The 15,331-nt window shown below is 27.4% G+C and overlaps 1 protein-coding gene across 1 annotated transcript in view; it reads right to left on the bottom strand.

Moving 5' to 3' along the window:
- Positions 1-15,331, bottom strand: part of LOC132932357 (semaphorin-1A) — a 168,456-nt gene that overhangs the window by 15,986 nt on the left and 137,139 nt on the right. Inside the window, exons 6-10 of the mRNA XM_060998702.1 lie at positions 12,869-12,976; positions 12,683-12,770; positions 11,908-12,012; positions 11,651-11,739; positions 4,740-4,881 (exon numbers count right to left, since the gene is read on the bottom strand). Of these exons, the coding sequence (XP_060854685.1) occupies positions 4,740-4,881; positions 11,651-11,739; positions 11,908-12,012; positions 12,683-12,770; positions 12,869-12,976 (532 nt within the window). The remainder of the gene's footprint in view (positions 1-4,739; positions 4,882-11,650; positions 11,740-11,907; positions 12,013-12,682; positions 12,771-12,868; positions 12,977-15,331) is intronic.

The raw sequence follows: 15,331 nt of genomic DNA, 5'->3' as shown, positions 1-15,331 counted from the left end.
CCCTTTTTATATAAAACATGTAGATATTAAAATTAAAATCATGCACTAAATAATTCAATTTGCCGCACGTGAATAGTTTAATAATTTTACAAAATCATGTCAATCGAGGGCTCGTGAATGTATCTTATTTTACATAATGTATTTATCACATGCGAGTTTGACACACTCGAACGCTAAAGTAAAAATTGTTTACAGTCTACTTAATATTGTACATACCTACTTATAAATGTATATTATGTGAAATTCGTATAAATATCTGGCCACTTATGCAAGTGTGTTACTGGGCGGTGATTCACAGAGAGGAGATTTAAAATAAAACACTTATAATATTAAAAGAAATATTATGCACTTATACGAAAATTGAAACAAAGGATTCTGGATTTTCGAGATGTTCACAAGATAACAAAATTAACGTTGGAATAAGACAACAATCTCATAATTTTGTAATCAAATCCAAAACTGTACATCGTATAAAATACACACATATATCTATTATATACGGATGACTTAAAACTATATAACTAATACTAATATTATTATAAATTAAGTTGCTCTGGAATTTCAAAATCAAATTGTTTACGAGCGCACAAATATTAAATTAAGTTTGAAACGGATGACGCTTAGCCTGCTTAGTGAATCACCTTGTATTATTAGCATTTGTATAGAGTTATTATTATGTAATAACTGAAATTAGAAGAAAATACAGACCGTTCGAATACGGCAGCAGCAGTGGCTGCAGTGTACAGAAAGGGTCCGTAGTATATACGTTCGATTTTTTTTTCCGTTATATATTATAATAAACAGAGCTTTGTAGTATAAAATATATAGTGTGCACACGTGCGTCACGATTACAATATTATTATGTACCGTAATGCGCCGCGTACAGTGGGTTCGGTGCCATCCCCTATCTAGACTCGAGGGGAATACGAAATTGTATTACAGAAGAAAATCGAGCTTTGGCGTGTACACACACACACGCGCGCATCTCAGCGTATATTATCGAGCTACGGTGCAAAGGGCGATTCCTAGAAAACAAGATGTTATTATATTTTCCACGGAGGAGCATTATCCGCAACACTATCCGTGTAATATCCTGGGCGCGGATGAAAATTCGATTTGCCAATTAAACATTTTTAGTAGTCCGGTCATTGACACGTTTGAACACGTCATGCATGCGCCTGAATATTAACGACCGTTTATAATTATTATTGTTACAGGGAATCGGTAGTTGGAAATCCTTTTGATCCCGTCCAATATCATCGCCATACATTATTCGCGCACGCACACACGCGCCCTTATATATTATAATATTACTTTTAACAGTTGTATATTATATACATACGTTTAAAAATATATGCTTTTGGTACGTTCGACGGACAACCTAAAGAATCTAGAATATTGACATTCGATATAAGTTGGATTTTTAAAGTGCGAATGTTCAAACATTGTTAAGCAGTACTAAAATTATTAAAATAGCTGACCCGTCCTTTCTGTTTATCAGCTTGTAATAAACAATATTATCGAATTTCCAACCACATTGAACTCTATTTTCGGGCACATGCAAGAATAGTCGGATTTTTCCGTTCCTGATTATAATGCGGCACGTATTTTGTTTTATATATAACGTCGCGTTGCGGTTCATCGGTCGCAACTTAAATTATTTGAACTTATCTGCTGTCAATACAAAATTGATGCGTAGAATTTTTTTTTTTTAGAATATATGCTCTCGGAGACTGGGGAGGTGTTTGGAAATATTCTGTGAACAAATTCAATTTCCTCGCTGGTAGAGCATTCCATCACAATGTGTCTATGGAAACACACAGGGAATGTGGGGTTATTATGTATAGTATATCTACCACCCAATACTGGCTATCGCTGTATCCGTAAAATATTTAGAAAAAAATGTTAAATCCCAAGTGAAATGTTTTCGATTAAAATGTATACTACCCTTTATTATAAAAAATAATTATAATATAAAATCAGACGGCAGTATCAGAGAAATAATAACACGCAATTAATACCTGCCTAGATAAATATAACAACAACACGGAGAAACACTGCAAATATTGTAAATTAGTAGGTATATTGTTTTAAATAATAAAACAAATTCATTTATAATATTTACGAATAACGTGTAATTATAATATCGTTTTCTAAACTTTAAAAATGTAAAATAGCTTTGTTTAAATTTAAAAAAATATATTTCTTTGTAATACAAAGTATGTATAAATATGATTGTATTTTATATAGTTTTATTAAAGTTACTTTGATAATTAAATTAATAGTTTAATATATTTTCACATTTAGTTTGACATTGTTTGTGTTAGTAATTTTAAGTATTTCTTGTCTTCAATTGTCTATAATATTAATAAGTAAAATAATTGCAATAATTTCAATCAACGAACGAACAGAACTAAAACACCATAAGATATCACAAAATAATTGAATTCATAGAATAAATCAATTACATAATATCAACTAATACAAATAGCAAAAATGCGGTGGTAATAATATAACATCATACATTTTATGATAATGGTTGGTATTGCTGATACACTATAGAAAGCTAATAGACAATTATAGATGATTAAATCGATTTTGTATTGGTGTTTTATAGTAGTACTTTTAATAAAATTGGGTGGTCATCACTGAATTTCGGAGCAGGTATAATTCCACATAACAATATAATACCTGTACTGGGAATAGCAGTAATAAGTACGTGTTTTGTGTTTATTTTATTGACTCTACTCTGAATAATCTACACGAATGGTTGAAGGTTTATATTAATGCATTCGTCATTGTACTTATGCTGTAGTTTTAACTGCCGTACATATATTTTAAGCGGAGAAGTGCAAAGGGAGACACATAAAGCCAGCGCACGTGAGAGAAAGACAGACAGAGTGAGAACAAAAGAAGTTCAGCAAGGCGAAAGTGGTTTTATAATTAAAACCATGCGTAAGCGGGTAACCTTTAATGTGCTCGAATAATTTTTCCGCGGGTGGAAACCCCATATCTCTTTCTCTGTTTCTGCCTCCCTAAGTATTTTATTCGTTTCATATAATGGTAGTGGTGGACTTTTTTTTTCCCCTTGGTGGTTTGAGGAAAATGAAAAATAATAATTAGTTTAGGGAAAAAAATAGACCGTTTTCTTTCTCGAGGTTTTTATATTTATTTATTTATTTATTTTTGTTTTTATTTTATTTCATTTTATTTTTGGAATGGTGTAGCGACAAACAAGAACATGATGTTCAAAAAGTTATTCTATGAAAACTTCAGTTTTAGTTCAATTACTTATTCGTCTGTTTTACTTTTCCGCTGGGCACACAAAACGTGACTTTTTATTCATAATAAAATCACCTCAAACGATTATTTCCTTTCATGTCCTTAGGGAATAAGCAGTACGATAATATCAAACATAACCGCATTGTTTCTACTTTTATTTATAATCAATTTCGTTCACCAGACAAATTTCCTTTAAGGCGAAAAATACTTTACGATTATGCAGGGTGATTCACCAAGCATGCTCACCTCCATTTATTCATTTAATAATACATTTATTCAGAGAAGAATAATGGGGTTAGAATGTATATAGGGTGGTATTCAAACATTCTAAGTTTGAATACCACCCTATATATTTTATGCAAGTGAATAACTAAAATATTATCCGCCAGCATATGCATACATGCCCATGTTAATATACACAATCAAAATTAAAAGGATATTGACTTTAATAATTATTATTCGTCTAATAGAATATTTTAGATAATTTAAACGACTAAACAATTATATGTTTAGAAAAATTAAAAAAAAATATAATTTAATTTAAATGTAAACGAAGCATTTAACATATTGAATAAAATATGGTTTATTTAAGCCATAGATATGTATATTGTATGTATTTCAAATTTATGGTATCCACCTACTAATATGTTGAACATCAAAGAAAACCATATTTGAACATCGTATCAATGAGACCAAACATAACTAATAATTTATTTTCATGTTAGATTTAGTCATTATAGGTACTCGTTGAATATTATAATATACCGATATTTCATAATTTGATAAAATTTATTGGCTCATAAAAACCAATAAAATATATTTTGCTTGAATTGTACAGACTTATCCTAAGAATTGAATACTATATACATATTAGTATATTACATATCATATTAATCAAAAGTTATAAATTAAACGTTCCAATAAAACGAATTATCCTTAGAAGTATAAAGAAATAAACGTTATAATAACTTATATTTTCATTCACGTATATGATAAACGCAGTTATGAGTTTTGATTAATGTTCACCTCTTAACGTTCTGTACTTTTGTATGGCCATGATAGTAAGGTATTGCGTTTGATATTATTAAAGGTACTATTATAATTCAGATGCTTTCATTTGTATTCGTTATTAGCGAGTAAAAATGTATTTCACACTTTTTCATTTTTATTTTCCGCTCTCCCTTGTTAAATAACTGTGGAATTTATGACTGAAGATATTTTTGAACAGTTTTTAATAAATTACTAATTCCATAACGTATTTCATCAACTCTGTATTTATTACTTGAAAAGCGGATATAGTGAATATTATATAATATGATAAATAAATCGATAATCTTTGTACCATAATGTATAATTTTCTATCAGGCAGAAGAAAAAAATACGACAAAATAAACCTCTGCAGTAACTCAATTATAACAAGGTAACATTTTTTATATGGCGTTGCTTGAGATACTCACGTATTTCGTTGAAGTAAAATGGAAATTCGCCAGGTACAGAACAGTTGAGACGAGACTTCAGATACGATGTCCACCGGTTTTTGAGCTGTTGCGGTCCACCGCGATCGTTTTTGCATACTCTCGCTACCCGAGAAAATACATTCTGAAAAATAAATAAATATAATAGTACTAAATAATAATCTACGTCAAGTCAATACCAATCGTCGACAACCACATATTTCACACCTAAGACGGCAATAAAATTCGCTTATTTTATGAGGTAAAAGACTAACCACGTATGACAAAAAACAAGCAATGATTTATTACGTCTGTTATACACTTTATTACGCGGTCGAGTTAATGAGCAGCAATCCCTAGAGACTGTCTCTGTGCTCCCTCGTTGGCAGCCATTTTGTCATTAAAAAGGTAAAAATAAAAAAATGGAAGTGGACATGATTAAAAAAAAAAAAAAAGGAAAAAGATATACGCACATAAATGTAGGAGAAAAGGTGGTTAAAAAAAATAAAGTTATATGTTAAAACAAATATAACAACAATATTATATTTACATCGGTATAAAGACGAGAATAAGTGTAAAAAAAGATATGTAAGCGAGTACCGTTTTGCTGTACATTAAGTGTAAAGTGGTCACTGCATTATAGGTGTGTTAAATTTGAATTGTATCATGTATCATTGTATAATAAAAACGATTCAGTGCGGAAACAGTCTATGAGTCTAAATCACCAAATGATAATAATTTGTTTTTGTTTTTTTGTTATAGCTATTGTATTGCGTATGGTTAATTTCATAAGTTTAAGTTCTCACGAATAATATTTTTGAATTAAAATAAAATAATTAACATATCGTAATTTATTGTTTAAATAAGTAAATTTATCAAAGTTGGAACTTAAAATGTCTATAAAAATATATTTTTTAGATTTTACAGTTCCAATATGAATTATGAGGAATCTTAAATTTTCAAAACTTGTAGACGAAAATATACGTTTTTATGCATTTTTAACTATAAAATAACAACTTAAAATTATATTTAATTTGTAGAATTTTGTATTAAATTTTAAAGCAAATAATTGTTAATCAACATTTATAAAAGAAAATAAAACTAAAAAATATTTTCTGATAATTTCTTTTTAATGATAATATAAACATTTAGTAAACATTTCACTGTACGGTTATTCGTTTTTGAGTTATATATTATATATATATATATAAAAAAAATTTAATTAATTTTGTCGGAAATAGGATTTGCGTGAAAATTCCTGTTTTTCTTTAATCTTTTGTTTGTATTTCTCAGTTATAAAAATAAGTTCTGAACATTTTCAAGTTTGACCTTTTTAAAGTATATATTAGATCCAATTTGATATCCAAAATTACTCCAATTTTTTTTTAAACTGAAGCATTGTATCGACAACTTTTCATGTGCTCATTCAAAAAAATAAAAAATAAATTTCATTTAGAATCTAAAATGCAAATATGTAATTATGAATAAATATTCGAATAAAAGTCGTAGTTTTTAAGAAAAATCACAACTCTACTTATAGATATATATAAACAATATACCAAGTTCTTAAACTATAATATAAGTATAATGTACATTTATGCATATTTTGTTTTATTTAATATGATAAATGATTACACGCCACTTTCTTTAACAAACCGTATCGTCATATTTTCTAAATGTATTTATGTATATTATATATATATACACGACATAATATTAACTAGAAACTATATACACTTAAGACCAAAATGTTATTCTAAGAATTTGCATTTTAACGCCATTAGTCTTGTATGACCTAACACATTTTCAGAAAATGATGTTCTTGGATCTAAAACTTTTATCTTTTTATGACACAATATCATATACATTGTACGTAGGTACCTACGGCTATCTGTACGGCCAGAGTATATGTTTTTGAATATCTACTGAAAAAAACTTCAACATTGTGGTGTTAATATTTTTGATATGTAGTGGAACAATTTGTACATATGTACGTAGGTTGTTCAATTTAAAACCTAACCTTACGCGATAATATTTAAACTGATGAAGTTAAAATGTCAATGAAAAACATCTGCTTTTAGTTTTGGAAATGCAACAAAAGGTTTGTGGCGTGATTTGTTTTACACATTAATTTTTTTATTGTAAAACATATTGTATATTTGTATAACCATTTAAATCAAGAAACGACGTAATGTAGTAAGGCAAAATAATATTATAATACATCGGGTTTTTTCCATATCACTAGAGTGACTAAAAAATAACTACAATAAATAACATGGTTGAAACAAAGTATGTATATACAAATTCGAAAAGTTCAAGGGGTATAAAATAATGGTATATATTTTAAAACATTTTGATGATAAGTAGACCACTATATAAGCTGATTTATAGCTTAGAATATTATATAAAATACAATTTTATATAAAGGTTATAAATTAGTATTGGATGCTGAAACTCAAATTGATTTCAAAGTGTCAAGTTATTTTCGTTATTTATTTCAGATATTGGCGTATAAGCTAGGTATTAAATTTATAAATATAATTATTATTAATGTTTTTTTTATAAATATAATTCTTTAAAACTACGTTAAAGAACTCGTTATTGCGTTTGAGTAATCAATTCATCAAATTGACACATTTAAAATTGTTTGGTTTCCCTAATACGTAGTAAGTAAAAAATTGCACAAATATAAAACACAAAATAATAAATACAATTAATGAAACTACGAAATATATAAATCATGATTAATATGATAGACATAATTAATATTTGTATACATTACACATTATATTAAAATGAATGTACCATTATTCATTAAATAATATCCTTATTAGTTTCCAAAAATCTATGTAAAAATGTTTATATGTACATTTTTTAAATTCAGAATATTTTTATAAAAAGGTCAAAAATTGTTACAAAAATTAAGATTCAAAATTATAAACCAGAAATGTTGACTTATTATATGTCTAATTGCTTCTATCCAAGTAACAATACGTAAAAAAAAAAGTATTAAGTGATAAATCATTTTTTTTTCTATATAAAATACTTATATTTCTACGAAAAATGCAATTAATTGATTTTTCAATGATAAACTATTTAAGGTCCTGGTGAAATGATAAACTCATTATCCACTAGCAGTAATCAAGGACTCAATTTGTAAAGACAATCTTCAGATAAATAAAAAAAAGCAATTTGATAACAATGGACCGCAAAGAAACGTCTCATTAATTATTATTTATTATAGATTATGTTCAAATAAAATATTAAAATAAAAATAACACAATGACTGGAATAATGATATATATTTTTTTTAAATATACATTTGCATAATGTTTATTAATGTATACTTTATTTAATTCTCAAATTAAAATATTATTTTAATACTTTAGATTATATACTTTAGAAGCTTTTCAATTAAAACCTTGTTGTTTTTTTCATTTTAAAATTAAAAAATGAATATGCAATGGATCTAAAAATAGTTAGAATTGCATCCACATAACAAGTAAATTCACTTAGCGAAATTAACCAATATAATAGTTTAAGTGTATCTCTATGTTCATTTATTTTATAACTATAATAATTTATAATAACCATAACATTTTTGTTATTTGAAACGATTATTACCCATATTAATGTAAGACGTTGCTTAAATGTACACAATTTGATATTTTTATGTATGATAATTATAAATGTTTATGGAATTTTATATTAGGAACCTTATTAAATTAAATTTGTTTTTTAAATAAATAGTTGAAAATTTACAAACACCAAATAGATGAAATAATATTTATTATACTTTTTTTGTTATTTAAAAGGAAAAACTACTCATTTTTAATTATAATTAATTATAGTTATAATTTTTATTGTTGACATAAAAATCGTTATTAAAAACGTATAGTTAAAATTTAATGAAACAATATTCTATATTTAATACCTAACTCGTTTTATAATTCTATTGGACATTGATGCATGGTTGGTTAATTTTATAAAGTACACATGCGATCGAAATTAAAACAAATAACATGCCATAAGCTCACACTATAAATATTCGAAAAATAATTGTTCTTAGATTTATAATATAATAGTTGTTAGCAAATATTAACATTTAAAATAGTTAATACTTCGCGTACAGGTTTAGGCCACTGAACTTTTGTTTGATTTTATATTTTGTAGATGTAATATAATTTGATATACAAATTATAATTGCCGTACGAAACCGCAGCAGGTGTACTTAATAAAGGAACAAAATAGTTGCTTTTTGACTAACAACTACAAACGATTCGCTGTTATATGTAAGTTTCTCACATATCACGTAAAATGCCCATATACGGCCCTTATACATACCACACCGGTGGCAGCCAGCGGTTTGAGAAAATTTAATTTTATTAACGGTTAGGATTATTCACAGTAGGTGAAACAGTCTGACGTAATCGTAGTTTAAAATACACACGTAGAAAGAATCACAAACGTTCAGGGAAATCCAGATGCGAGCGAACCTACTCGGTAATGATAAACATAATAAACGTAAATTCAAATATTTTTTAAGGAGAAAACAAATTTATTCGACCGAGAAAAAACTCGTTAGACTTCAAAAGAAATGACGCTTTACATTGTTTATGAACTGTATACGTATGAGAATGGAATAACGTTTGTAGTCATGGGGTGGAAGTTATTCAGCATCATCGTTTCAGTGTATGTTATAATACATAGATAGGTAGTATTATATAATTATGATATGTATTTATTTAAATTGAAAGCGCATCGATAATAATAATTGCTTACAATAAATATTGCAAGTGCATTTGCATACAATTTGTTTTTATAAAAATTGGTCATAGTCTGTAAAGTTTATGAGAATGAAAATAAAATGTTATTTAAAAATATAAAAATAGCAGATTGTGTAAATTCGATAAAAAGTGCACCCGGTCACACACACTTTTAAATCGTCATTCATATCATAACATTGAAGTGTTGTGTCAGGTACAATAGCCATTAGCTTATTCGGTTGGGATATAACCATTGGAATTGGTAGATTGCACGCACCGACGCGTGACGTGCCTGTGAACCAAAATTATTGAACCGGTGCAAATTGACTTGGCTCAATCAGTTTTAAATCTTTAAAACTGTGTCCGATCAACATTATTAAATTTAACATACATTGAAATGTAATATTCACAGTACATTATTTGATCAAATTATGTTTGTTTTAAGACGGAATTTTACGCACTATATTATTATCATTATTATATTATAATTATATACACAAAATATTTGTATAATATTATACATACAAATAATTCAAACAATTAAACAAATAACTATTGTGCTTGAATTCGTCAATTTTTGAATGGAAATATATTCCAAAGTTCGAATCATATAAATTGTTAATTTAATTTTTATATCATGTACTTAAATAATTTTGATATTTAAACATACATATTCAGAGTATTCGATTTAGAATGTAGATAATATCAATCTACTACTAACTGATCAAAATTAGTGAGATGGATGAAGCAAAAAAAAAAAAAATATAAAAATAATTAAACTGTAATTAAATATAGTATGTGAATAGTATTTGAATTAAATTATTATATTATAGATCATTTACTTTGATACGATTTATAGAATAGGTTATATAGGTAACTAAACTCTAAGAAAATAGGCAAACCTAAATAAAATTACGTAGGCACTTTATTATATTTACACATAATATTATGGTTAAAAACAATTATAATTGTAATATTTCTTTTACTTTTTAAATACCTACTTAAAATACTCAATCATCTTGATGTTTAAAATGTTTGCCATAATGCTTAATTTCTTATAATACACTGTTTAATATAGGTGGTTTGTTTATTACCATTTTTTTTTTATTCTGTACAGATCTATTACCTTTATAATTTTTAAATTTAAAATAATAATATACTCAAAATAGTGACCTAAAAATCACGTGAAATGTACTTTATAACTTTTTATTTCATTTTTTCCCCATTTAAACGACTATTAATAATTTAAATTTAACATGTGCTATGGTTATATACGTATAAATAAAACTAATTGCATATATACATATATTATAATCTTGTGAAAAAATAAAACCATCACAATATATTAGTATATATGTTACATATTAGTAATATTATTTTTTTTATACAAAGTTAAACGTTCAATCCCATACTATTACATTATTTCAATGTACGAAGTATACGTATGCACTATGCACAAAATAAAACACGACGATACCGTAAATTTCGAAGTACCAGTGATTTCTGTAGCTGATGTACACCATCAGATTGCATTCTGCCCGCGGTTCCACAGTAAATCGGTAAATGTATATATTATATAGCCTCCAGTCGACCAATTCATGCAGTTACTATTCAATCCCTGCACGGAATTTATGGGAAAATCGTGTATGCATATAACGCCCCGGACAAAAACATGTCGTCTCACTGTTTGAAGACGTTTAAACCGAATTTCCTTCCCAATTTTACGCCACTCTGAGCAAACCCCTACGGCGATGTTCATAACTATTCCGTTTAAGAACAGCAAAAGTACAACGTTGAACTTAATAATTTTCTGACGATTATTATACTTTAGAAACACATCTAACGACCCCATGTACCTACTAAAATAATTATGCATACTTGCGTGGAACTTTTTTTCTTCAAAATCTCGGATATTTTTTTTTATTATTTTTTTTTCTTTCTATAAACCGTTCGAAGACGTATTATTGTCCAGTAATCGAAATAGGCAATATATAAAGTCAGTAAACATCTGGCACGTGTGTTTGCCGTAATTTGTCATGAAAATCGAACAGAGTAAAAAAAAACAACACCATTTCGTGGGTCAGCGTACTGTAGGTTTGATGCATTTAGACTAATGTATGGAAAAAGAGAGAAATAGTAATAACTCACTTTTCCGCAGTTTATATATTCGACAGCCGTTTCTCTGAAGAAGAAGTAGACAAAATCGCCATGGGCAAAGGAATGCACGAAATGTGGAGCTAAAAAAAATAAGACAATTTGTCAGTGTCGTACGAAATTAAGATACTGTCCTTGTTCGTTCGACATGTGAATACTATGGCTAATACACATACACATACATATATATTAGTACAGAAGGACAAATGTTTATTGTATGTATATTAATGAGAGTAAAATATACTTCTTACCATTCAGGCTCAATGAGTCATACTGTTCGGTCTGTAACTGTTCTTTGTAAATAATAGGGTCCATGCTGGAAAAATCTGCAACTGTGGCGGAGAATAAATTCCCATCTAAGAAAAAAAAATCGTATGCATTAGATTGGAAAAATCTTTATTATTGATAACTGTGTAGACAGAAAAAAATATATTTTAAAAATATATCGTAATAAAGCAATTATAATCGGTATTTTTAAGTAGTTAAAAACGGTCATATAAACACTTTATAATCTATATTTTATCGGTAAGCTTGAAGTTCAATCCGGGACTTAAGGGTTTGAGGTTTGAATTTTCAGTACTAAATATAATTATATATTTTTTTAATCTTTTTTGTCTCAATACTACGTATATTGTTCTTATATTTATTATATTTTACTTGTTGTATATGTGATCTAAGAAACACATTTGATGAAAATACTTTATATAGTGACATTAATTAAAATATAATAATTAATTATACACACATTTGTTTATGTAGTAACAATAACGGTTCAACCACATGAGTAAGTATAATGTGCATATTACAACTCCAATATTATTATGTTGTTTTATTAAAAAAAAAAAAGTCAATATTTAAAATAAAAAAATAGTAATAATTATTATTTGTTATATCGAATAGTATGTACAATGTAACATAACAATTACATAACATTATTATTTATAATAAAACAACAATTAATTCTTTAAATTAAAAGAAAAATTATTTTATTTTATTTTTTAAATATCCATTTTATTTTATACTTACCAACATATGCGTATGTACTGTTATGTTTCGGGTCATACGGACATACTGCTTGGCCAGGACTCTCTTTGCTCAATATATATTTTCCAGGCTAAAATATAAAACGATAAAACGATAAAGGTTTATACTATGTTTTTTTTTATTATTATTATTATTATATTTAAAAATAATACATAAAAAAAATCTTACCTCAATAACGTATTCCCGGCAAAGAGGTTTGTACGAATTGGTACCGCAAACGAGGAGACGGCCAGCAGATATTTTCGCCAACACTCTGATATAATTCTGACAGTTATCCTAAAACCATACAATCCATAAGAACATTTTTCAAGTGAATTTATAATAAAAAAAATAATAGTCAACACACTATTTATATTTGCAAAAAGATTTGGATTTTAGTTAGTTATATGACGTATACAAGTTTGATTTCGAGAAAATTTAAAGTATATTTCTACAAAAAAAATATTTAGTCCATCTAGGAATAAGTTAATATAATATTTTACTTATATTTATATTTTATTACCGATTGAAGATTATAAGAAGACTAAATAAATTACTATAAACACAAAGCTATTGATTTTAGCATTTAATCGTAATTTTTATAAGTTGTATACCTATATTAATAATTTTATTATTTGCAACTAACGATATCATTTTTTAATAATGATTCCATTAACTGTGTATATTAATATGACAATAATTAATTCCACTAAAGCTAATTACTTATTTTATTAATAATTACACCCGAGATGATGTTTTATTGATATTGTAATAACGTTTAGCATATTAAATAAAAGCATTTTTTTTTATTCTTATTTTTAACGATAAGTCAACGATATAAGTCGTAAATCGTAATGATTCATCAGTAGAGTTCTGTGGTCTGTCATTTGCAGCAGAACTTCTTCATACAATTTTCTTATATAATCGTATCTAACCTTCATCTTCAGTATTTTTCCCATCCCCCACTACTAAACCAACCCTTCTTTATTTCTCTTTTTTTTTTTGAGGAAGAGAGTGGCAGATTTTCTGGTCACGTCTGGTTTTCTAGAGGAAGGTGATTGATGGTGTTATGTGCAGCTGAAATTTATTGATGACGTTTCGGCTATTTTCTGACAGCGAGACCCTAGTTTTACGAACATTTAACCCAAAACTTTCTATCTCGTGTAATTTGTCCTCACCTTCCTCACTATCTTAGACAATAGACCACACAAAAATGTCAGTTTTAATTTTTTAGTAATTAATAACAATATCAAAAGAAATGAAAGGCTAATGTAATACTTAGACCAAGCGGCAGGCAACAGTATTACTTTACGTAAAATAAAGTAGTATAACATAATTATGTACCGTAAACTGTAAGGGATTGTATTTCGGCATGTTTGATGAATTTGTAAAGTTTTCATTGAACGAAATCGTGCTATAATTACATTAATTAATAATATTAAATTTTAATTGCAGTTATGTAGATTATTATTGATTGATTATAACAATTTTATATTCCATTTTAAAATCCCAAATATATTTTTGTGTAGAATTTAGAAAATTATATTATTTCTGAATAGGAGTCGTGTACGCAAATTATTTAGTCATAGTAAACATAATATTTAGTTGAATTCGGTCAAACATTTTAGCTTAGAACCTGAAAACAAATGAGGCGAATCGTTAGATGCATCCACGCTACGAAATATATTTCCAAGATGTTATCTGCATATTAACTGATTGGCTCTGAACTATAAACAGCAAGTGTAATAATATAGGTACTCGAGATTGGAACGAACAATACAACACTTATTAGTGCGCACATATAAAGCCATTTATCCACTCAGATTTTAAAATTCAAAGGACTTTCAAGAGTATTCTACTACAAATGGATATCCCTATATACTGTATAGTTTATATGAACACAAACTAATAGCAAAAAGCCAATATATACATATATCAAGTCCATTACCGTATAGTAATAGATATTGGCATCGATTCGTCACAACTTATATGATATTAAACGACGTTCGGTTTGAAATTGAACCTAATATATTTAGTCATCTGAGTGAACTATCGATGAAATCGGCGATGCAATAATAATTTATAAACGTCAAGTACATGAATAATACGAATGAACGATAAAATATGATTTTCACATACAATGTAAAATACACTTTTGTGTTTATTACGACTGGGCATTCAAACAAACCACAAAAAATACTGCATTGTTGTATACCATATCAAATAAAAACCGTCTTAAAAAAAAAGTATTATTTTCTTAATGAGGGGATAAAAGTATTTAATTCCTTTGGTGCTCGTAAGAAAGTAAATTAATGAAAACGGACCAAGCAGAGGGAGAAAAATCGTTAACGCCCAAAGTCGGAGATACAATTAAATTGATAAGCACGGTGGCAGGGTTGTATGGCAGAAAAGTTATGTATATACGTAGTAAACGGTACAGGATAGCAACAAACTTTTGCTCTTTTATCGAATTTTGAACGAAACTGATATAATAAGTTTGTAATATTGATATGCTTCGACCATAAGACATAATGTATCGCTACCTATTCGCTTGGTATGTGAAGCATTTTTTCTATAACATTGGGCCATTCGCTTTTGATTTAACAAAACGATTTTCATTAAATAAAATTGCAACAGTCGGCACGGGTTCAG

The sequence above is a fragment of the Rhopalosiphum padi genome, chromosome 1 (assembly GCF_020882245.1).
Source record: "Rhopalosiphum padi isolate XX-2018 chromosome 1, ASM2088224v1, whole genome shotgun sequence".
NCBI classification, from domain to species: Eukaryota; Metazoa; Arthropoda; class Insecta; order Hemiptera; family Aphididae; genus Rhopalosiphum; species Rhopalosiphum padi.
Note: the sequence above shows the minus strand (reverse complement) of the source record. Positions and strands in the feature narration are given on the sequence as shown.